Source organism: Dunckerocampus dactyliophorus, chromosome 6, assembly GCF_027744805.1.
Source record: "Dunckerocampus dactyliophorus isolate RoL2022-P2 chromosome 6, RoL_Ddac_1.1, whole genome shotgun sequence".
Lineage (NCBI taxonomy): Eukaryota > Metazoa > Chordata > Actinopteri > Syngnathiformes > Syngnathidae > Dunckerocampus > Dunckerocampus dactyliophorus.
This window is the reverse complement of record NC_072824.1, coordinates 22,059,566-22,082,696: the sequence shown is the minus strand read 5'-3', so window position 1 is coordinate 22,082,696 and position 23,131 is coordinate 22,059,566. Positions and strand designations below refer to the sequence as shown.

General features: G+C 40.7%; 1 protein-coding gene across 8 annotated transcripts in view; it reads left to right on the top strand.

The window, feature by feature from the left end:
* Positions 1-23,131, top strand: part of slit2 (slit homolog 2 (Drosophila)) — a 129,201-nt gene that overhangs the window by 73,910 nt on the left and 32,160 nt on the right. For all 8 annotated transcript variants that reach the window (XM_054777983.1, XM_054777987.1, XM_054777985.1 and 5 more), the window contains exons 5-11: positions 12,778-12,849; positions 13,614-13,685; positions 16,389-16,460; positions 16,662-16,825; positions 18,174-18,309; positions 20,814-20,885; positions 20,998-21,069. In XM_054777983.1, the coding sequence (XP_054633958.1) occupies positions 12,778-12,849; positions 13,614-13,685; positions 16,389-16,460; positions 16,662-16,825; positions 18,174-18,309; positions 20,814-20,885; positions 20,998-21,069 (660 nt within the window). The remainder of the gene's footprint in view (positions 1-12,777; positions 12,850-13,613; positions 13,686-16,388; positions 16,461-16,661; positions 16,826-18,173; positions 18,310-20,813; positions 20,886-20,997; positions 21,070-23,131) is intronic.

Below are 23,131 nucleotides of genomic sequence, written 5' to 3'. Positions count from 1 at the left end.
CAATATTGAGGTCCCTGCCTACTCTTTGCACACTTTTCTGTCTCAAGCTTAGCATTTAGCCTAGGAACTTCCTAGTTTTCATTACTGCCCACTAATGTGAGCGGGAGTCCAGCATGCTGTACTTGTGTCATTTTCCAGACACTTTTCACTAAAAGATTTAAAAGACTGAAAAGTATGTCTGCCTGATCTCTTCTTGGGAAAACCAACCCGAACGTTTCACTTCAGTTATGTTTAAAAGCAAAATAAATGTATTTTTAGTTCCTCCAGTGAGAAACTAAACAGAGTCTTGGTTGAACAGACAAACACCACAATATATGCTCTGGTTTTTCAGGGAATATTACAATACATTTGTATTTTGGTCTCTGAGGGGAGGCTCACTGTGGCGCACTTTGAAAACCCCTGATGTCTTCACTCCTGCCTTAAATTTTCTAATGCTTTCATCTTTTGGTATTGGAGCCATATGAGCTTTGAATATAATATCGGCATGATTGATGGATGATAGGAGTGATAGGAAGGACGGTGCACTGGTTGACGAATGAGTAGGAAAAGTATGCAAATGTATTGTTAGGTAGTAGTGGTGTCTTTTCTTTTCCTGTAGAGTTTTTAAAGTGGGTGTAATGCACGCAAGAGGGAGGAGGCTACTTCATCTTACTGGGTCACAGAGTTTGTGGCGGATCAGGTCAAAGATGCGGGTAAAAAAACACACATTTTCACACACACACACGCACACACACACACATGGTAAGGCATGCACCCGTGTGCTGTCACTATCTATTTATCTATTCCATTTAGTGTGGACCGTGTAAAAGGCAAACAGGAAAAAGGATATGATGTCATGTGGCCACCAAGTGGTCTGGCAGAACGTCCAGGCCGTGGCTCTTTTAGCTGTGGTGCATCGCTCTGTGTCTACATGCTGTGTGTGTTTTGGACACTCAGGCAGGCAGAGGCTGCAGTACATTTGGTTTTAGTGCTGAGCTGGTTTTTCAATTCACATACACACACACACACAAACACACACACCATCTTTGAAGTGTAGATGTTAGATTGAGCGCTATTGACTCATCAGGACAGAGACGGCAGCGAGCAATGAAGGAACACTGCTATCGGAATACGATTCATACTGTCTGGCTGATGGATTAGACTCATTACGTAGGGGAAGCCGGGCATGGGTGGGCAAGATAGATAGAAATGTCACAATCGTAAGTTTGACTGGATAGGACATCACTGACCATACTTCAAAGGTTATGGCAACTTCCCATAACTGACCTGACGTTGCCTTCTTTAGACAGCAAACTAGTTGATACTGAATTAACAGCAACTCTGTTGGTTCCAGACAAGCGGTGCACTCCACTTTGCCGCAATTGCTTTAAATTTGCTTGGTCAACAGTGCAACTGTTTCATTTTTATTTGAAATCCCACCGTTCCAAAAGTGTTTGCTCTGCCAAATTCCCAAATAATAAAATATTGTATAAATCTTTATTATATCTGTCATGAATGCCCACCTCCAGTATGTAAGCCAGCAAGATTTACCGCTATCATTACTTAAGACTTTGGGCCATCAAACAAATACAGTGTATTGAGAATTATTGTGCAAAGATGTTATAAGTTTCAGGTTGGCGGTGATACTGCAACTGCCAGTGTAGTATGTGTAGTATGTGTATGTGCGTAAGGCTACCTCAAGCCAAAATATCATCGTCAGAAGTTATGATTACTGCACATCCATCCATTTCTTGTGTGCATTCGTGTGAGTATCAACAACAGATGTATTCCTCACTCGTCTATAATTATATGTGTAAACATTTGGGATGATGTCATGCCCATGCAGACCACTGACTAATCTGTCTCTGGGTTGAAAAGAGATGTAATGAGCCTCAGTCCTTGTATCCACGTGCTGCAGCATACGCTACAAGTTTCTTCTTTTTCTTTTTTTTCACCAGTTAATGCCCACTGACAACAAAATGCTAAAAGATTGGCAAGTTGCATTTAGAGACGGCTTAGTGGGCTCAAAGCTCACCATGAAGCTGACAGTAACTGACCGAAAAGTAGTTTTAATTCAGGAAAGATGTTGCGTTTTAATCTGAAAATGACCCTCTGTTACAAAAAGAGGGCTGCCTCTTGGGCACTCACACAAATACAGAGAATTCGAAAGTTCAACTTTAGACAACTTTTGGAAAAAAAAATTTTTACATTTGTGTATATATTATTTCTATTTAATACATGTCATCTATTGATAATTTATTTTATACTTCATTTATAGAGTATGTATTTCTATATTCATTTATTACTGTATTTATTATGTATGATGTATAGTTCATATTATTGTCAATTGTGTTGTAATATTGTTTTGACCATTACTCTGAAGACCTACAATTAAAGTAATATTGTACCAAACTATATACATTTTTTTGGAACCAAAAACAAATTAAAAATTAATTCATAGAAAATAAATGAAGTCAACAGATTTTTTTGAATGTGTATACAGCAGCGCACTCCCTTTGGGAATGAATACAACAGTAATGATTAAAACTATCGATAATAATATCATTACACTTAATTTTATAGTCGTCCCTTGCGACATCGCCGTTTTTCAAAAATTAATTAATTAATTAATAATCACGGTTTCGAGGTTGACTATGGCCTATTATTATATTATATTGTTATATGTATTCTGGTAACTAGGCATCAGTAATGCTACATTGATGCGACATGACATGACATGACATTACTATCACAATGCATGGAGTCAGCCATGGCATGTCGTGATCGAGTGAAAAAAAGTTATCCTCCCATTCTGTGTGGAAGTGGTACTTCTTTGGCTTCTTACTTTGTTCTCCCCACTCAGTTTAAACACTTTCTTACGTTTAGAAGAAGTAAATAGGAGAGGATAACTAGTTAGCCTAGTAGCTTGCTGCAGCGGCTATCTCTTATGTCCCTGCAGTGATCTTGTAGCCTGCGAAATGTGGTGTAAACAAAGAATAATAGGAGTGTAATGGTGACTGTAGGGGTGTTATTTCATGTCTACAGGGCTCTATTAATGTTAAAAACCATATTCAGAAAGTCCTAAACAGGTTTTCTACGCTCTAATTACAAAAATACTCCTTTTATTAATATTGAATCCTACTTTGCGGAAATTCACTTATTGCGGTCGGGTCTGGGTTGTACTTTGTGACATTAGAATTTTTCATTGTTCTAATAATATTGTATATAATATTTACTTTTTTTTTTTTTAGATATAATTGATTTATTTTTGGGGGGGAGGCATGGGGGGTGATTGAATCCAAGGATCTCGAAGCCAAAGTCAGATGGGAGAGCCCAAAAATGTTCCTCGTCTGACAAAGGGTTAAGGAGGAACAAGAGCATGTCGCAATGCAGCAAGAAAACGCACACACGTACACACACCTTGACAGCCTGGTCACCAGACATAGGGGACACCCCACAAAGTGTCAAGACTTGGCGCTGTAACCGAGGCAACCGTTTTACCTGGCATTTTTTAAGTGTGTGTGAGCATGAGGGCAAATGAGAGATGCACACAATGAGATGGGGGGGTGGCTGCACATCTGTCATTCAGCAGCCAAGTCAATATTAGTTTAGAAGACAGGGAGTGAAGGAGGTGTGTGAAAATGTAAGAGGAAGTGTGTAATGCTGCATCATATTATTGCTTTAAGTAACATAAATATACAGCAGCGTCGGTCGGTGCATTTGGTACGTGGGCCTTCAGTGAGAACTTAACCGGACAGAATTTCTGTTTGGCAGACAAAATTTTTTGAATTTTTATTGAAAATATAGAAAATAAAAAGTGCCACGCCTGGGCCTCAAACCACGGTCACCTGATTATACCACCACTGCAGCACAACTCCAACACGGTAAGTGTCTGCCAGATCGCCACAACAACACTAAATACTGTATCGCTAATAATCAAGTCCCCTTATCTTCGAATAGCTAGTCACAGACAAATTTGATGTGCATTATTGCTTGTAACTTCAAAATAGTGGTTAATTTCCACGGGTGATCAGCGGGACACTGGTGCTTGCAAAGTTGGAGCTCAGGCAAATATAACATGACAAAAATATACAACCTTTTAAGTAGTGCTGCTCTGATCAGGGTTTTATGCTGCCAATTCCGATACCAATCACACACGAGTGATATTGGCCGACACCGATCACAAGTATTCATTATCATTTTTTTCAATTTATTTATGATAAGTGCTATTGGCCGCGGGTGCTGTATATATGCCATTTAAGGTATAAATTAGGCTCATGCTTGTGTGTGTTTCAATAAATGTCTTCCGTACGTGTGGACAGGAAGTGGTGTCCGGACGTGTGGACAGGAAGTGATGTCTGGGATTCAGAGTTGCGTTTTAGCTGGAGCATGACCACAACAGTAGCCCTCAATGAAAACGAGTTTGACGCCCCTGCTCTATATGACAGAGGTTTTCTGTAGTTTCTAAGGTCCTACTGCAAAAACACTCGTCAAAAATTGAGTATATGAGAGGAGTGGGCTGCTGTTTTTAAGGACCAACTGCAAAAATCCTCTATAAAAATCCTCTATATGACAGGAGCACCCTGCTCTTTTTAAGGACTTACTGCAAACACATGGCTCAAATATGCTATATATGACAGAAGCACAGTTTTTCAACAACACAGCATTTCAAAATGTATTGTTCTTTGGAAGCCTCCTCCCTCCGTCTTTTCCTTGTGGACTGGCCTTTCTCCTCCTATTGGTCACACAAATGTGATCTTTGGGGTTCCACTTCATGGCATCACTCTCTGTCTTAGCACACACATATACACAATTGCGTATTGGTCTTTCAGGCCATCCCATTCTATATATTGTACATCTGTCCCAGGATTTTTACTCTTTCCAGGTCTGCTCTTTGCCCATTCACACATTCTTAGACCTAATAGGATTAAGGTCTGCCAAAAGGATTTGAACAAGTTGATTAGAATACAGCTCTGCCAACTTCGACCTGCACCCTGCCTGCCACACACATGGGAACTCCTGGTTTGTCCCACACGGGAAACATCTCGTGGCAGTCAGGATGCAGACAAAAGATTTCCAGAAACTGTATAACAGTAAGCACGAGAGCCTCTCTATCCCGGTGTGTGTGTGTGTGTGCTGTGCAAGCAAGGAGGAAGGGGTAAAGGATAAGGGGGGCATGTGTGTAATTTGAGTGGCGCTTTTCATAGCCAGGTCTCTTCTAAGACACGTAGGGCGTCAAAAGCCCCTCTAAGTGTGAAAAGAGTCTTTAGAAAAGCAGTACTAAGCTCTTCACACGGGAGACCTGACTCTGACGCACACACACACACTTTTTGGGCCACCAGAGGTGAGAAAAACACACTAAAAGAGGAAAACATAATCCTGGCTACATTTGCAGGGGGGTTCAGTGTATGTTTGGATGTGCAGAGTGCATTATTTGTTAGTATTCTTAAAGATATCCACTTGTCACTTCTTGGAAAAGTCCAGATTATTTGGTAATAATCACCTTAGAACGACAGTGGAACCTCCAATGTCAAAGTTCCAGAATGCTGACAACAAATAATCAAAATATCTGAAATAATCTGTTCCAGGGTCAAGCTGTTGCCATCAGTTATGTAAACTGTACAGGCAGTGTTGGCAATAGCATTTTAACATTTTTAATGTGTAAAAATAATGTGTAAAAGTGTAAAAATAAGTGAACCGGTGCATTAGAAGTACAATAAAATACAATTTTAAGTTTTGAGCATCATGCTTTAACATTGTCATACAAGTGGAATAAAAAGTGAAGCATCCAACGATTGACCAACTTTTTACACCAACACCAGTACCACCTCAAAAAAACTTTGCTTTCCACTGTTTTTGCTACCCTGCACACAAATGTACATCGTCTATATTTCTACACTGTTCATTTGATTTTTTAAGTTTCTTAAAGTATATATTAGGGATGTCCGATATTGGCTTTTTGGATGATAACCAATACGCCGACATTGTCCAAATCTCAATTTCCGATACCGATATCAGCCGACACCGATATGTGTAACATCACATCTGTTGTGAAGCTAATGGATACAGCATCAGCAATTAGCTTCTCGACGTGGCTGCAAACAGCATTGTACAACATACAAGAAATACTGGTGATTAGGCTTAGGCTGTGACATTAGGTTTAAAAGTCAACAGAGTAGCCATTTACATTTTATTGATAATCAAAAAGTCCAGGGAAGACAATCAAGTGTCATAATTTTTATGTAGGCCTAGCACTCTTAGTGTAGCGGCAGTGGCAGAGCCATACATCTAGGACAGTACACATCCACAACACTCATTATTCACACTCCTACCGTCAGGCAGACGCTACAGGAGTTTGAAGTCCAGGACCACAAGGCTGGCAAAGAGCTTTTACCCACAGGCCATCAGGCTTCTTAATGAAGCACTCACACACGCCGCACGCAACACACGCACACACTCATAGCACTTTATTTATTTATTTATTTATTTATTTGTATTAATGTCTCTTCTGTTGTTGTTGCTTAATTTATTGGTATATATGTTTATGTTTCTTATGTTCTTATTCTTTCTTGTGTTTTCTTTTTTTTCTTGGGAGAATGAACAGAATAAGATTTTCATTGCATAGTATAACTGCTGTTTTACCATGCACATGACAATAAAACTCTCTTGAATCTTGAATCTTGAATACATTGGGGTGGCCAAGGTGAGACCATTACTCACATAGGGGTGGCAATAGATTGATACCTGAAATGTCTAAATGGCCAGTGGGGTGGCGGGAGAGCAACCAGGTGTGGCCACGGCCACAAATTGTACTGTATCTACACAGTAATTCCGGGCTAAAATTAACACATTTCACACCATCAGATTTTAATGAAATTTCATCTGCAGCTAGATATTAAAGTGAATTTATATCCTACATAGCTTTTATCTTGTCCTGAAGCTCTGATCCATGAGTTTGAAAGGCTTGAAGTTGGACTTAACATTCGAAGCAGTGGTATGAGTCGATGTGGTCCAACACTCCAAATCACTCTAAATCCAATACAAAATTGAAGAGGACGAAGTAATCTAACAAACATGTATATGAATGAAAATACACCCGATATCATATGAAAAAGCAGCATTTTCACGGACGTCCCGACAGACTCTCCTAATCAAGCACACACACACAGTGTCAGATTTTACCGTCGCTTACTTCCGGGAACTGTAACATTCCTACTAGTGAGGATAGGCAACATAGAAAATGGATGGATGGATGGATGGATGGAAGGAGCGAGCTAGCTTTCTACTTACTAGCCACCCACGTTTGTTTACATGGTTGAGAGGCAGTTTGATAAGGTCATCTTTTGCGCACTGGCAAATACCGGAGCAGATAGGCTTATATAAAGCATTATGTTTATTATCAGCTTTCATTATAGGAAAAAAATTCTGATACCAATATTGACCGATATTACATTTTTATGTCAATATTGGGACGATATTATCGGACATCCCTAGTACATATATATATTCCCGATTTACCTTTTATATTACTTCTTGGTTTACTGACATTCATTGTGGAAAGCAAAAAAGAATTTAATTGTTCAGATAAATTTGTTTCCTTACTGTGCATATTGTTATGGGCAGTCAGGCGAAGATCCCAAAATGCGGAGCCAGACACAGTTCAGGTCAAAAGTACAGTCTTTAATGAAGGTGGAAGAGGAGCCAAGTAGCAACAGATTACAAAAGTCCACTGAGCCAAAAGCTGAAGCAGAACGGTGCAACTAAGGGAGCTAAAAAATAAGGCACGGTGGAAAAATGGTAAAAACTCACTGGTGAGCAGGACGGCGTCACAAGGAGGATGTGGAATAGGCTCTAACTACACAATGACAGCCGAACAGGTCGAAACAAGAGCAAACAAACTGGAACGTCACATGCAGCATGCAGACAAATAGTAACGATTCCACGTCCTCCTCCTGTAGCCAGGTAGCTTAAGAGCCCTTGGTGGCAGAGTGACTACAGGTGCGCTTCGTGGCACCGCCCACTGAGGGAATCTAAGAGGAAGCACAAAAGGTGGTCGAAAGGTGACAGCACAAAATGGAGTAGAACAAAAAACAACAGACCTTAACACATACTGTATAATAATAAACTATATCCTTATGATGTGGCTCACACTTGCAGGTAATGGGCGTGAGTAAGTTTAATATTTCATTTGACTTCGATGTAATACGTTTGTATGAACATACAGACACGTGTGCTTTTTAAAAAAATGTTTCTTGAACTCCACATTGTACAACTTTAGAGGACGCTGTTTCATTCTCGCCTGTTACATACTTAACCTTTAAGCGTGGATGCTAAGAGCTGTACACTTGCTCACTTGAACTTGGTACAGTCGTCATTACACACACACTGGCCCTGCTCACCATGTCAAGATTGCGTGTGGCGATGATCCCAAGATGCAGAGACGGGAACCCAGTGAAGGTAAACATATTTTAATAATAATTGCCAACCGGACAAGAGGGATCCAAATTGACCTCGTAGCAGAGAAACATCCACCGGAAGCGCGAGGCATTGACAATGCTCCAACAAAGGATGACGCTACCAGCTGAACTAAATAATCAGAACCAAATTAGAGTAAACAAATGCAATTTTTTTTCAACCCGGCAAAAACAAAATTCCAGGAATATTCCTGTGTGGACAGGGCCAAAGACACCCATCTTAGAAGTAGTGAAGAATGTGTGTGGAAGTTTGCAGCTTGTGTGTTAATGTGTGTGTGTGTGTGGTGGGGGGGACACTTCCACTTTCAGAGGGGGTTCCTAGCTTGGCAGCGTGATATCGTTCCTGTGTGGCTTTCATACCTCCGGTTTGATCAAACAAAAACACACACACACACATACTGGGCTCAGCTGGAGCCTCTTTTAATGAAGGTAACCTCCCAGTTTAGGCACAGGGGGGATTGGAGGGTGCGGGGTAGGGCAGAGGTTAAGGGTTAAAGCTTGGGGAAGTTTAAAAAACAGACCAATTTAAGAGAAAGGAAGAACGAGTGATAAAGGAGGGAGGGTGGGAGCTAGATGTGGAAGCAAGAGAAAGGAGCCACCGAAAGAGAGACAAAGTTGTGCTTTTTTGACACTCGGCCCAAATGTTTTAAAAGAAGATGAAATTGAATGAGATGACTTGGAGGCAAACGGAGGAGGAAAATCCACCCCTAAGTCCCTGAGAAGTCAATTTCCTAACTGCGGTAAAAGTGGGCTTATTCTCCCTGAATACTGAAGAGGCTCGACAGAGGCCTTAAAAGCTTCACTTTTACCCCAAATGTCAATCACATGTGTTTGCTCTAGCTACTGCTTGTCTGGCAAATGTGTGTGTGTGTGTGTGGGTGTGGGTGTGGGTGTGTTTGTGTGCATTCCTAGCTGGGTTATAAAATGGTAATGGCAATGGTTTATTTCAAACATGTTTAACAACTTAAATTGAAGTACATCACATGTTTACGTTTGCACAATTCAATATTTTATAATAGTAGGAAGATACATCTCAAATAATCTAAAAATAAAATATGTAATTTAGGCACATACAAATCTTCAAGCAGCTTCATTAGGTACACCTCCACAATCTAATGAGATTTCAACCAATGCATCAGATATTCTGCTTTCACAAAGATAATAATGGCCTTTATCAGCACTTCACACATGTTCAGAACCACACCGCATCATAATAAGAGATGTATTTAGACGTATAAGCTAAGAAAGTATTAAAGACAGTATGCTGCACCGAAGTCAAAGCAAACCTCTCACTAGTGGCCTCTTTTGATACAGCGCTTGACTTGCCGTCCATTAGATCGTGCTGGTGTACCTGATGAAGTTTACCAACATCATGCACCAGTCACATTCACGAAAGCATCGGTTCCACGTGTTTCTCTCTTGCTCCATTACTCTAATTCAGAGTGAGAGGCGTACATGTTCAAGAAAGCATGTCAAGTGTGTGTGAGGCAAGTGCACACACCTACACGCAGTCAGGACGCATTGGAGTTTCACCTCGCTGTGGACATGTAGTCGTGGTGCGCATGTGTTTACTTGGTTTTAAAGCAACGGTGGGTCAAAGACTGTTTTCAGACTTCCGTCATCAGGTCCTGTAAAAACAGTATTAGTTTGATTTAGAATAGTTGCTGTGAGGACAGCATGTGTTTGTATTGTGTGGCTACAACAACAAAAGCCTTTTTGGAGGATCGTCCTGGGATTTACCTCCATCAGAGAGCTTTGAATCGTGATGTGTGCAACAGTGCGACTATAGACCAGGGTTTCCCAAACCTATGATATATTTTTACAGTATTGGTTCACTGGGTTCGCTTATTGGTGATATTATTATTCATCATAAAGTAGGCGCATGTTTTCTTGGCAAAGAGCTTTGAATTTGCTGTGCCAGCTATTGACCTGGTGTGCATATGACAGTATTTTGCCAGATCTGTGTCATTGGGGATTGTTTTTAGAAAGTATTTACATAAAACTTTTCAAAAACACAATAAAACAAACATATTATGCAACAAAAGTAAGTTTTATACTATAGGACGGTATTTGTATCCGGGGCCGCACGGTGGCCAAAAGATGTTTGCATGTTGGCCACACAGTCAAGAGATGGGGAAGACCTGGATTTGAATCTCTGTGTGGAGTTTGCATGTTCTCCCCGTGCGTGCGTGGGTTTTCTCCGGGTACTCCGGTTTCCTCCCAAATTTGAAAAAACATGCATGTTAGGTTAATTGGCAACTCCAAATTGTTCATAGGTATGAATGTGAGTGTGAATGGTTGTTTGTCTATATGTGCCCTGCAATTGGCTGGCGACCAGTCCAGGGTGTACCCCTCTCGCCTGAAGTCAGCTGGGATAGGCTCCAGCATACTCCCGCGACCCTAAATAGGATAAGCGGCATAGAAAATGGATGGCTGGATGGATGGTATTTTTATCCTAGAAAAATGTTTTAAATATATCTGGTGTCCAGAGATTTATACATGCAATCCAACAGGAGCCGAACTATATAATTTTAAAATTATTTTATTCGATTTTTTATTATTTCACTGCCATTGAAAACCTGATTAAAAATATATAATAAAATATATAATCATTTTATTGTACGGTAAAGACTGATTATTATGTTAATCGGTACTAAACTCAAAGGTGTACTTAAATATATTTAAAATAATTCAAATAACCTACCAACAGTACAATAAAATATGTCCAAAAGCTTGAAACAAGTTAAGTTAGCAAACAACAGAGGCGGAGTTATGATGCTAATTTTAAGATACCTTGATGGTAATCACTGAAGCAGTCATCAAACTGTCGAGAAGCTAAAACATATGATATCCTTTTTTTATTGCAAACTGCCAGTTGTTATTTCTTTGATTCTAAAAACAATTTTCCCAAAAATGGGTATTGAAAAAGAGGCGTGGTCTTTTTGTCAGGGTAGATATTTGGATCAAGACTGCGTTGGTACGTCAGGTGTAAATTCCCTTCTGTCTTGTTGGATGTGTAAGAGTTAAGTAGGAAAGCTTTCTTACATTGTGTCCGTGCACCCCTGCTGCTGTCTCAGCTGTCAATCAACTGGTCCAAGTCGAAAGGCGCATTCACTTTTCACGGAATGCTATTTAGCTGAATTAACGTGAGTGTCCTAATATTTATCTGATGATACTTGTTATAATATGATGGCAGCAGGAGCGCGAGGTAGAGGGTACCAGCGTCACTAATTGTACTCTCACAGACTCAAGAATGTGAGAAATGTCGCTGGCATTAGCTGTTAGCCGATTAGCACACTGGAGGTCACGGAGCAGCAGTAGGGGTCAAGAGCTGGTGCGTTTGTATGTGTGTGTGTGTGCGTGCGTGTGTTTCATTGGTGAAAGGTCAAATAGTCTGTCTGGAACGTGGCCTGGATTAGGCGGGACGGCTCTCGACACAAACACACACGAAGGCGCACTTGTCCAGCCTTTTTTTCCACTGAGGGTCCAGTTTCTCTGCCCATGTTGTGCTTTGAAAAACGTTCGTGTTAAATCTCCAAGCAGCTGCGTCCATTCTGGACCACACAATCTTATTTACTCTGCTTTTATTTATACCCGCACGTCCCACAGCATACGATGATATGATTAACACCTCATTTGTTGGAACTATTATAGTGCACACCCACTGGCCTCTATACTGTACAGTATGTGTGTGTGTGTGTGTGTGTGTGGTGGGGGGCTCCTTCACTTCAATGAAGTTGCCAGCAAACACCAATTTGCATGTCTGTGCAAGGACACATTTCTCATGACTCAATACAAGAAAGATAGATAATGAAACATAGAGTAGAATACTAGATAATGATGCTCGGTTGTGTGTTTATTATTGTGTTTTGCAGTGGTATACCACTGCACTGCATCATCTGATACAGGAGAAAGGTGATCCTGCTCTGGATTGTGATGGTTTTGCACTTGTATTTGCACCAGTTGCGTGAAACTGTGGCTGAAAACAGAACTTCTTCACATTAATGGCTTTCATCCCTCGATCCGTAAAAGCAGAGTCTAAGGACTGATGGAGAGAAGAGTGGGGCCGCACAGAGCACTTTCATGGTAATGGAGATCACTAGTGCCCCCTAAAGGTTGTCTGAACAAGTACTCTAGCTCACCTGGTGTTGGATTTGCAAAGCCCAATAAATTCATCTGGCTATACAAATGTAGACACTAAGGGGATTTAGTGACCGAGTGCTTTTCTGCTGCATTTTGCCAGTGGTGCTCTACTTTATTAACCCTCTTCTCCCTGTTTTGTCTCCTCTCCACCTCTCTCTGTCTATCCTTTCACTCTGTCCAGTGATCTCAGCGAGAATCAGATTCAAGGAGTGCCCAGGAAAGCTTTCAGGGGAGCTGTGGAAATCAAGAACCTGTAAGTTCTTGGCACCATGTTTTGTTTGAGACTGTGTGCTTGTGTGTGTGTGTTTGTGTGCAAGTGTACGTTTTTTCCCCCCATGTTTACAAATGTGCACAGCTCAATGTGCCTGTGCATCAATATTTAATTGCCTTAAATGTCATGTGCCTCCTGCTTGCTATATTGAATGCTCATTAATAACCCTATGCGTATGCGTATGTGTGTGTGTGTGTGTGTGTGTGTGTGTGTGTGTGTGTGTGTGTGTGTGTGTGTGTGTGTGTGTATGCCTGTGGATGTCACGTCACTGTTGTTTTTTTTCTATGTGTGTTTTGCCTCAGTCAAAGTTATGATGATTGCAGATAATTGCTGCCTATTATGGAGGTAAAGTAATTGCCCGATGTTCTTTTTTTGTAAATATGGATCATTACAATACTTTCTGTTTTTGCTTGTTGCATTATTTTGTTGAAATGTCATGCAATTATTAGAAATGGACAAGGCGGCATGTTTATATGTGAAAAGAAAGAGAGAGAGAGAGAGAGCAATAGAAGGGGGAGAAAGAGGTAATGCATACAAATGAAGCATCATAGAGAGCGCATACAGGAGGCATAACGGCCGCAAAGAACAAAGAGCTCTGGAGACAAAAGGAGATGCATTTACAATTGACTTTCACATGAAGGTGCCCTCTATCAGTGTATGTAAGCGTGTGTGTTTAAGACAGCTTTGCATGTAACAAAGCACAACTTGTCTTTTTTTTTTCTTTTTATGTGTGTGCATACGTGCAGCCAGCTGGACTACAACCACATCAGCTGTATTGAAGATGGAGCCTTTCGAGCGTTACGCGACCTGGAAGTACTGTGAGTAGCAGTTCATTAAGTAGACTAGCGCACATTAATGTCCCTTTTGACCTTTTACTGTATGTATAGTCAAGAAGGACACTCAAATTATCATCGTGAGTTGTGTTTGAATTGTCTTGTGTTGAAAGTTAGTCATTGTAAATGCTGTACAAACAAACTGATCAGTATTATACTTTGTTATTGTGTTGCATCTTGACTCACAGAGTTATGTGGAAGTAAAAACACTACACAATATAGGTCAAACGATTTGAATAAATTATCAATATAATAGATTTTTTGTATATATTTATTGGCGCTGTAGGACAAATGTGGAAGGAAATTCCTGTGCTGAAATGCTTTTGATTTTAAAATTGTTAAAGTTGATGTAAAAGAATGCCAAATAATCCAACAATGAGGATGTCAGATTGCAACAGATAGGTTCCCTACCCTTGATCGAGCATATTAAGTGCAATACATTTTCTTCCAGCAAAAAAAGTCTGAAAAACACAGGTCGTATTATATTCAGGGTGTAAAGATTTATACATGTAAACCAAAAGGTGGTACCAAACCACATCGCCCCTTGCAAGCTTTTCTTCCTGTGACTCACAAAAAATGTCTCAGAGTTTGTTAGCAAGTTATCAAACAACAGAGAAGGAGTTCTGATGCTAATTTTAAGATAGCGGTGACACTTGGCACCAACTTGGCGAGTTGGAGTTTGCCATCCGAGAGAAAGTCGGAGTAGAATCGCTACTCCTTCGCATTGAGAGGAACTTGATGAGATGGTTCGGGCATCTGGTCAGGATGCCTCCCGGACGCCTGACTGGGGAGGTGTTCAGGGCATGTCCGACCAGTAGGAGGCCTCGGGGAAGACTCAGGACACGTTGGAGAGACTTTGTCTCTCAACTGGCCTGGGAACGCCTTGGCCGGGAGGAGCTGCACGAAGTAGCCGGGGAGAGGGAAGTCTGAGCTTCCCAGCTTAGGCTGCTGCTCTCTTGACCCAAACTCGTAAGAAGATGGATGGATGGATGGTTAACAATGAAGTAGAGTCATCAAACAACTGTCAAGCAGCTGAGATATACGAGATATACAACATCCTTTTTTTATTGTAATCTACCAATGTCACTGCTATTTAAGGATTTTAAAAAAAAGTTACATTTTGTCTTGCTAAAAAAGATTTTTCCAAAAGCGTGTCTTGAAAAAGAGTAATCTCATATTCAGGCTCATTTTAGATTATCGGATAATATCGGCTTCTGCCACTAGATCAGGCCGACGCGGTTGCCGTATCACGTTCGTAACTCTGAGCCACACTCCAACATGGTAGGTGCAGTAAAGCGCCTCAAAGCTGGTTGCCAAAAAGAAGAAAACGCAACACCACCATGTAGACATGTCCGTGGTGTACTGTGGTGAAGTTAGTTTCACGTTGGACTTCGGATGTTCGGCTCCGTAGCTACAGCGGTAGTCCCCTCTCACTGTGCCCGGACTGCTGTGTGGTGCTGAAGGGATTTCGCACGGGAAGTGCCGCTTTAACTGCTGGTTGATAACAGGGACCGCAAAAACACTACTAAACATGTTGAAATGGCAGCGAAAAACCTTGGAAACTACTCTGTTGCAAAGCATGAATGGAAGCTAGCGGGGTTTGCTTAGTTTAGCTCGTGCAGCTGTGTGTCATTTCCCACTGACGACGTGCAGGTTCTGAGTGAAAAAAACACAAGAGGCACGTTTATCTTGCACCCGGCGCGTATAAACCGTCAATTGCCATGCTCAACATACACATAAAACATTCCGGCCTTCAAAATAAGAGCGCTCTTTGTCACATTTGCTACTTGTGTAAACAAAATAAGGGTGTCATTAAAATATATTACATTAATAACGCAATTGGAATTACATCTGTGACACTAACCCAAATAGCACACACTCTATGCTGGTAAAATAAGTGGAAAAGGTTAAAAAAAAAAAAAAAATGAATTCTAAAAAATTTAAACGGACAAAACAGAATTTGGGAAATAATAAAACGGATTTGAAAAATAAAAAATAAAAAAAATAATTAAAAAAATCTTATTCTAAATCACACCACAAATTGATTTATAATCATGTCAAATGATTAATCCTACCCTAAAAGTATTTTGCACGCCCATTTTGTCCAATTTGATCTTTTATTGGATATTTTATTGGATTAGTGACCTGACTCACAGAGGTTTGTTACAAAAGCCAAACGATATTGTTGGTCATGCTGTGTAGTCCCACAAATTCATGTTTGTAACAAAAGCAAAACAAACAAACAAACAAAAAAAGGTCCGTACTGGATCGGATTGGGTTGGCAAGACTAAAAAAAAAATCGGATCAGAAGCCAAAAAATGTGGATCGGGACATCCCTAATTATGATCGATAAGGGCATAAATGAAACAATACATCAATGACTTTTATGTCATTTTTGTGTTGTTGAAACTGTAATTTACCAACTTGCTCACTAGGTATTGCAACTATAATTGTGCTTTTATCCACCGGGATATTGGATGATATGAGAAGCTGTCCTGCTGGATATATCATGAATATAAATGTACAATAATACATTTGTAGAAAGGACAGAATTCTTTATACAATTTGTTGCACCTAATGCTGTGTCCAGTGAGCATGTCCTCCAAGTGTGAATCTTAAAGGGAGAAAGAAGAAGTGTTTTGATTCCATGCCCAGAGTGACACGCTTCCTTTTTTTTTTTTCTTATAGCACCCTCAACAACAACAACATCAGTCGCCTGTCAGTGGCCAGTTTCAACCACATGCCCAAGCTCAGGACATTGTAAGCTCCACCACCATAGAGAACACACACACACACACACATATCATCTACTTCAGAAGCAATGCTCATCTCAGCCATGCTTGTTTGTACAATTGATTGATTGATCCACCTTCTCCTCCATCTTGTAACCCTGCCTTCTCCTGTCCTGCACATCCACAAACCCTTTATTTCCCTCCTGTCATCCCTCGCGCTACCATCCAGTCGCCTGCACTCCAACAACCTTCAATGTGACTGCCACGTCGCCTGGCTGTCCGAGTGGCTGCGGCAGCGCCCCCGTCTGGGACTTTACACACAGTGCATGTCGCCGCCACACTTGAGGGGGCACAATGTTGCAGAGGTGCAGAAGAAGGAGTTTGTATGTACAGGTAGGTTGAGCAACACTCGGTGATATTTGATTGGGAATGCGGTCAATCACATGGAATTGATTGTTGATCCATCACGTCTTGAAGACATTGAGGCAAAATAGAGTGCGCTACCTAGCTGCAATCAGCAGAGGCACTGTTGATCCAGCCTCACATCATTTGCAGTCTAATGGGCTCCACATACGGGGTGCGACAAACGGCGAAAGTCATCGCCAATGCGTAGAAAACTCAGCTGTGGCCACAGACACTGATGAGCGACGCACTCACATCCAGAGTGAAATACGTGACTCCCACGGTTTTGATTGGCTGTCAGATTTGGACGAAATTTTGGCGTATTTATGGCGCCCGGTGTTAATTGATTACTCTTGCTTGTACCAGATGTTGCTAATATCGAAGGTAAACTTACATAAATGTCCATGCAAACTAATGTAAACTTATCTGATATGTTTACTCTGGTGCTTTTTTCTAGAAATGTCAAATAGCTCTGGGAAATCTGACACGGCAAGTAATACATTTTCCTCCGTGTTACTACCTGCAAGAGAGTACTGAATAGCATCCTCTCCGCACATTGGTTGGCCATTGAAACTCCCGTTAATAGGTCCTCGTCTGGGCAACAGTGATGAAAAGTTGAAAATGTTTCAGCTTTCTGGGATTGCGTGTGTGCAGAATTTAACATGCACAAATTTTGCATGTTGCTTTGCAGGACGGAGACTCGCGATAATTGCCCTGTCGCATAGGTTCCATTGAAAATGAATGGACTAGAGGCGACCTAGCCTCCTGTGTGTAGAGCCCATAAAGAAGAACAACATGACGTCAGCTATGGGACGTTGAGCTACATCCATGCAGAACTCCACTATGGCACAACTGCCTTACACAGCATTATTCTGTTCAATACAACACTGTTATAGAAACAGCAGGTCAGAACAGTCAGAGAGATTCTCCCATTTAGTTAAAAATAACTGTTTTCGAAAAAGGGTCAATTTTCTCCACAGGGAATTCCTCATGCAGACTTGACTCTGCCAGGGTTTGCATCCTTGTTTTACGTGAGCAAAAAAAACAAAAACATATTCGCCTTGCCTTATTTGTTCTTCTTTACTTTTTTTTTTGCTCCTCTTCAAGATGAGGATGAAGGCAAGTATTTATCTTCCAGTGCTTGGCTTTGACCCCACGCATTACACCCCATTAATGTGGCAAAAACATCTGAGAAACAGCGCAAAGCTAAAAATGATATTGCAGATGGACACAACACCATTACTGTACATCGCTTTTACACTCTTGTTACTACCCCCGGATTCTGTCAATTGGAATTTTCACATAGCAGCGTGAAATGTTGTCCCCTGTCCCTGCATAGGTTACCAGACGTCATCTTCAGCCTGCAGTGTGTTGCAATGCCCTGAATCGTGCACCTGCAGTAACAACATTGTGGACTGCAGAGGGAAGGGTCTGACAGAAATACCCACCAACCTCCCTGAAACCATTACTGAAATGTAAGACACGCATACACAGTCACACACTCGACAATGGTGATAATTCTCTGCTCTTTCACCGCGCGTCGCTCCAGATTCTTCTTCTCGTTGACAACTCGTCTCTCTCACTGCAGTGGAATAAAACCACACAGCTGTGAAATGAGAAATCGCAGTCATGCAGCTCTTCTCTGATTAAAGACAGTAATGACTGGATGAGGGAGAAAGAATTAAAAGCTCAATCTGAAGGACGAGGCAGATCATATCTTTATCTGAAAGCCCAGCTACCAGATTTAAAGTGACAGAGTTTGACTCGCAGCTGTGAACCACAGCTGCCTGTGACGTGACTGAGCTGAGGGCAGATACTGCCCGCCCCCCAAATGCCGCACCAAACTAAAGCTTTTTAAAGCGCGTTTCGCAGGGTGTAACATTTATATCGCTCTCACAACGACAGGAAGTCCCACACGGCAGACATGCTTGTTTTGGCCTTGTGAAGGGAAAGTGGGCGGGAGATGGCCGCTATAAGTTGGCTGCAGCAATGGGGGCGGAGCTGATTGGCGAAGGGGATCGGCGTTTAAACGCAAGTATCGGGACATGCCGATACTGTGCTTTTTCACGGAAATCGGCTGATACTGATCGTGGCCGATCTATCGGAGCAACCCTATTCTATATGTGATAGTTTTAGTCTAGTTTTATTGTTAGTCGATGATAACTAAAAACATTTTAGTCTAGTTTTACTCAGATTAGTTTTAGTACAAAAAAAGTAATAATAATTTTAAAAAACAATTTATGTCTAAGTATTAGACATTGGATGACATAAAAAACGAAGAGGGGATACAGAGGTATGTATATTAATACACGTATATTTACACGTGTATATATTTATTCTGCACATGATGTGTTTCAGCACATCATTTTGACAAAAAAACTGTAATACAAGTGTAAAAATAAGTGAAGCCCTATAAATTGTAAAACAGTTTGTTACTTGCAAAACACAACAACAAAAAGTGCTTCTCAGGCAAAAGTCACAAAAGTGTAAAAAGAAGTTAATGTTGTAACGTTAATGTAAATTGTAAAATATGAAAAAAAAACTTTCATAACACGCTACACAGCGTATGTTATCGCTGGATTTATTTGTATAACTTCATTTATCTGAATGTGTTGAGGGAAAAGAAAAAGCTAAATGTACATGCACATGCAGAGTTAATCCTTTGGTGCCAGTTGAACTGAGGTCTTGTGAGGTATGCTGACATCACACATGATGGTTTGTGTGTCTTTAGAGATGTCCCAAAAAGTTGTTTTTCAGCAATCAAGCACTGAAATGGAACTTAGACGTATTTAAAAGTAGTCAGTGTACAGCTTGCAGAGCAGTATACATTTACTATCCACTGAAAATGACTCAACACACAGCCTATATTGTCCAAATATCTGGCAACATAATTGTCTTGCCAACTGTCAAGCATGGTGGTGGTTGTGTCATAGTCTGGGAAGCTGCGGAGGAATAATTGCTGAAATATGACGGGTGTCCTCACTTGTGTGAGGTACTGTACTTTGACATGTTTGCTTTTGGGCATTACACAGTACATTATGATGTTGGGATTTCTACTTTCAACATGGCCCAAAACATCTTCATTTGAATAAAGATGGATTTCAGCCCTGTTCAGATATACAGTATGTGTAGTGTGGTTTGGTGGGGCTTTGAAATTTGAATTAGACTCAGAACTATTCCAGTTTACTTCAGAGACGTTATTGTTGTGACACGATCAGATTTGACAAATAACTTTCTCTTGTGGACAGCTTTGAAACCGCGGATGATTTGGACTCAGACATGTCTCTGTTGATTTAAGACTTGTTAAACAGGTCTATGATGTTATTGTTGTAACACAGTACAAAATAAAAGAATGCTTGCCAGGCAACCACTAATATTATAGTACTGGGTCTATACTGACATATTTGGTGTTTTAAAAACACACCACTGGCATTTGGAACCGTCATTTTACCACTAATAGCTGGGGTGGTCAAAATGAATAAATATGGATATCTAATGATGATGTACTGTATGTGCAGAAATTATGAATATAGTGTATGACCTGATTCCTTGAATCCTGTTTCCTGGATTCATCTCAAAATCCAATCAAGGCCCACTACAGTACCAAATTTAATCAAAAACGCAAAACATTGCAGGAGCAAAACCACCACTAAACTGTGTCTACAACACACAATGCAGTGCTAGGTCGTGTGTGAGACAGCAAGAGAAAGGAACCACTAATGAAAAACAAACTCACTGGCAGGAAATATTTCACTGTCCAACGGCTGACTTTGCAGTTTGTAGCCTCTATAATCACAGTGATGTGAAAATGTTGCAAAACTGACTGTTGGTTCATTTGGGCCCCTACCTAGACTTTGGCAGCCATCATCAAAGCCACTTATCAAGAATTGTTACGCCTTTGCCAGAATCAGCCCTAATTAAGAATCCTGCAAAGATTGTAAATGCTGTTCCTCACTGGTCTGTTTACGTTTGGTTCCAGTCGACTGGAGCAGAACGCCATCAAGGTGATACCGGCCGGCGCCTTTTCTCCTTATAAGAAACTAAGAAGAATGTGAGTAGATGGAGAAACGATATCTGATATACGATGTGTGTATTGCTCTCCTTTGCTTTTTTCACTTTTGTGTCATGTTTTCATTTTGTTTTTGTCGTTGTGCTTTTCACAGAGACTTGAGTAACAATCAGATATCAGAGTTGGCTTCCGACGCCTTCCAGGGCCTGCGATCCCTCAACTCTCTGTAAGTACTCCACATAACCATTTCTTGGGCCAGTGATGCTGTGCTCATCCAGATATTTGTTACATATAGTCCAGATGTACAGTGTTTGTCCCCTTCCTAATTTCTTATTTTTGGGCATATTTGTCACACTTAAATATTTCAGATCATCAAACATATTTAAATATTAGTCAATGACAACACAACTGAACACAAAATGCTTTTTTTAAATAAAACTTTGTATTATTAACTCTTTCAATACCAAAGATGTATTTATACATTTTTATAATCCCAAACGCCCAATCCCAAAGACAAATTTATACGTCTTTTACGTTTTTCTGCACGAGAGGCAAAAAGAGGTGATGATACAATTGCTCATGAAAGAATGTCACTTTTAGAGCAGTTTTAAGCCATAAAAAACAGCCGCAAGATGGCAGAAGTACATTTGATAAGAGCTCAGCATGTGAATTTGAATGGAAAAAACATACATGACAGCAAGGAGGAAGTGGAAGAACTTGTAGAAAAGTGAAGCGTGCAGAAGGTTACGCATTGTAGGACACACACGCATGCACACACTTGCCCACGTGCACACACATGCACACACGCAGTTCAGTTCCAAATGTGAAAATTGTAAATAGTTTGTGGTGTTACATTTGGAAAAAAATATATTTTGTTGTAAAGCAACCCTTTTTTGTGTTGTGTTGCGGTATAGTTGTTAGGTTATTTGAGCAGAAACTGATATTTTACTGAAACTTACCTATCTTGAACTACTGATTACTAAACAACGAGAAAGAGGTAGAATCAAACTTTGCTTTAGATGAAAGACATGAGTCTAATCTTTGTTTTGGTAGGTTCCATATTTCTAAAGCCATAGAACGCAAAATTTTGTGTGCCTTGAAAGATCAGTCAAAATTGTCTAAAATGGCCAGTAGTGAACAGGTTGTCTTTTGAAAAATGGCTGGGATTGAATGAGTTAAGGGAGAAAAAAAAACAAACCTACATGCCCTGTGTGAAAAAATGATTCATAATTGCCCCCTCAATCTTAATGCTTCATTTTACCAAGACATTGGGACAACTCTCTGCTTCCAACTTTGTGGGAGCAGTTTAAGGAAAGTTGTTTGAGCAGCACAAAGCAAGGTCCATAAAGGCATGCTTGTATGAATTTGTTGTGCTAGAATTTGAGAACCTTGACCTTAACCCCATCAAACACCTTTGAAATGTACTACAACAGAGATGGTGAGCCAGCAGGTCCACTACCAGTGACCTCCGGCCTAACAGACAAAAAAAATCCACAGACACACTTCAACATCTTGTCGAAAGTCTTTCTTCCAGTCACTCACACACACCAGTGACCTGGAGAGATGAGGCCGTGACGTAGAGACAGACTCGCTGGGGAAAAGTGTTTCAAAGGTTGTTAGCAACGTATCAAACAACAGAGGAGTTCAGGTGCTAATTTGAAGATTAAGACAATGAAGCAGAGGCATTGATGTCCACAGGAACAGAGGAAGCCGTAGCAGCTTGGGAACACCTCCATATTCTATTTTCCATTTTTGGGTCCCAATAGTCCAAAGAGTTCTGACAAAACTGTTGCTTTGGTAGTATCAGTGCTGCCCACTTTGAGGACTATTGTTGTTTACAAACTTCCAGTAGATTTTCACTCCAACATCTTGTAAAAAGTCCTTCCCAGCAGAGTGAAAGCTGCCAGGGGAGAACACCACCTATTTTATTTTCCATTTTGTATCAGAGTATACAGAACAAGTATTTTGGCCAATCCAGCTGCTCATAAATTCTCAGAAATATGCAAAGCATTTGACAATCATACACTACCATATGAAATATTCCCAAATAGACGCTTATGATGAAGAACCCAACACCAAGTGTTTATATGGACTGTCTCATGTAAGAGTTACTGTGACCTGAAATTGACTTCTAAACATTTGTGGTACGTGCGGGAAGAATGCTGCTGAGTGTGTCAGCGCATCAAATAAATCTGATAGAAGCTGACATTTTATCACAAATCTAAATGTACTTTTGAGAAGAACGACCTCACCGTGGGCTTGAGTAGGAGGGTTTGCGGGTTTGCGTG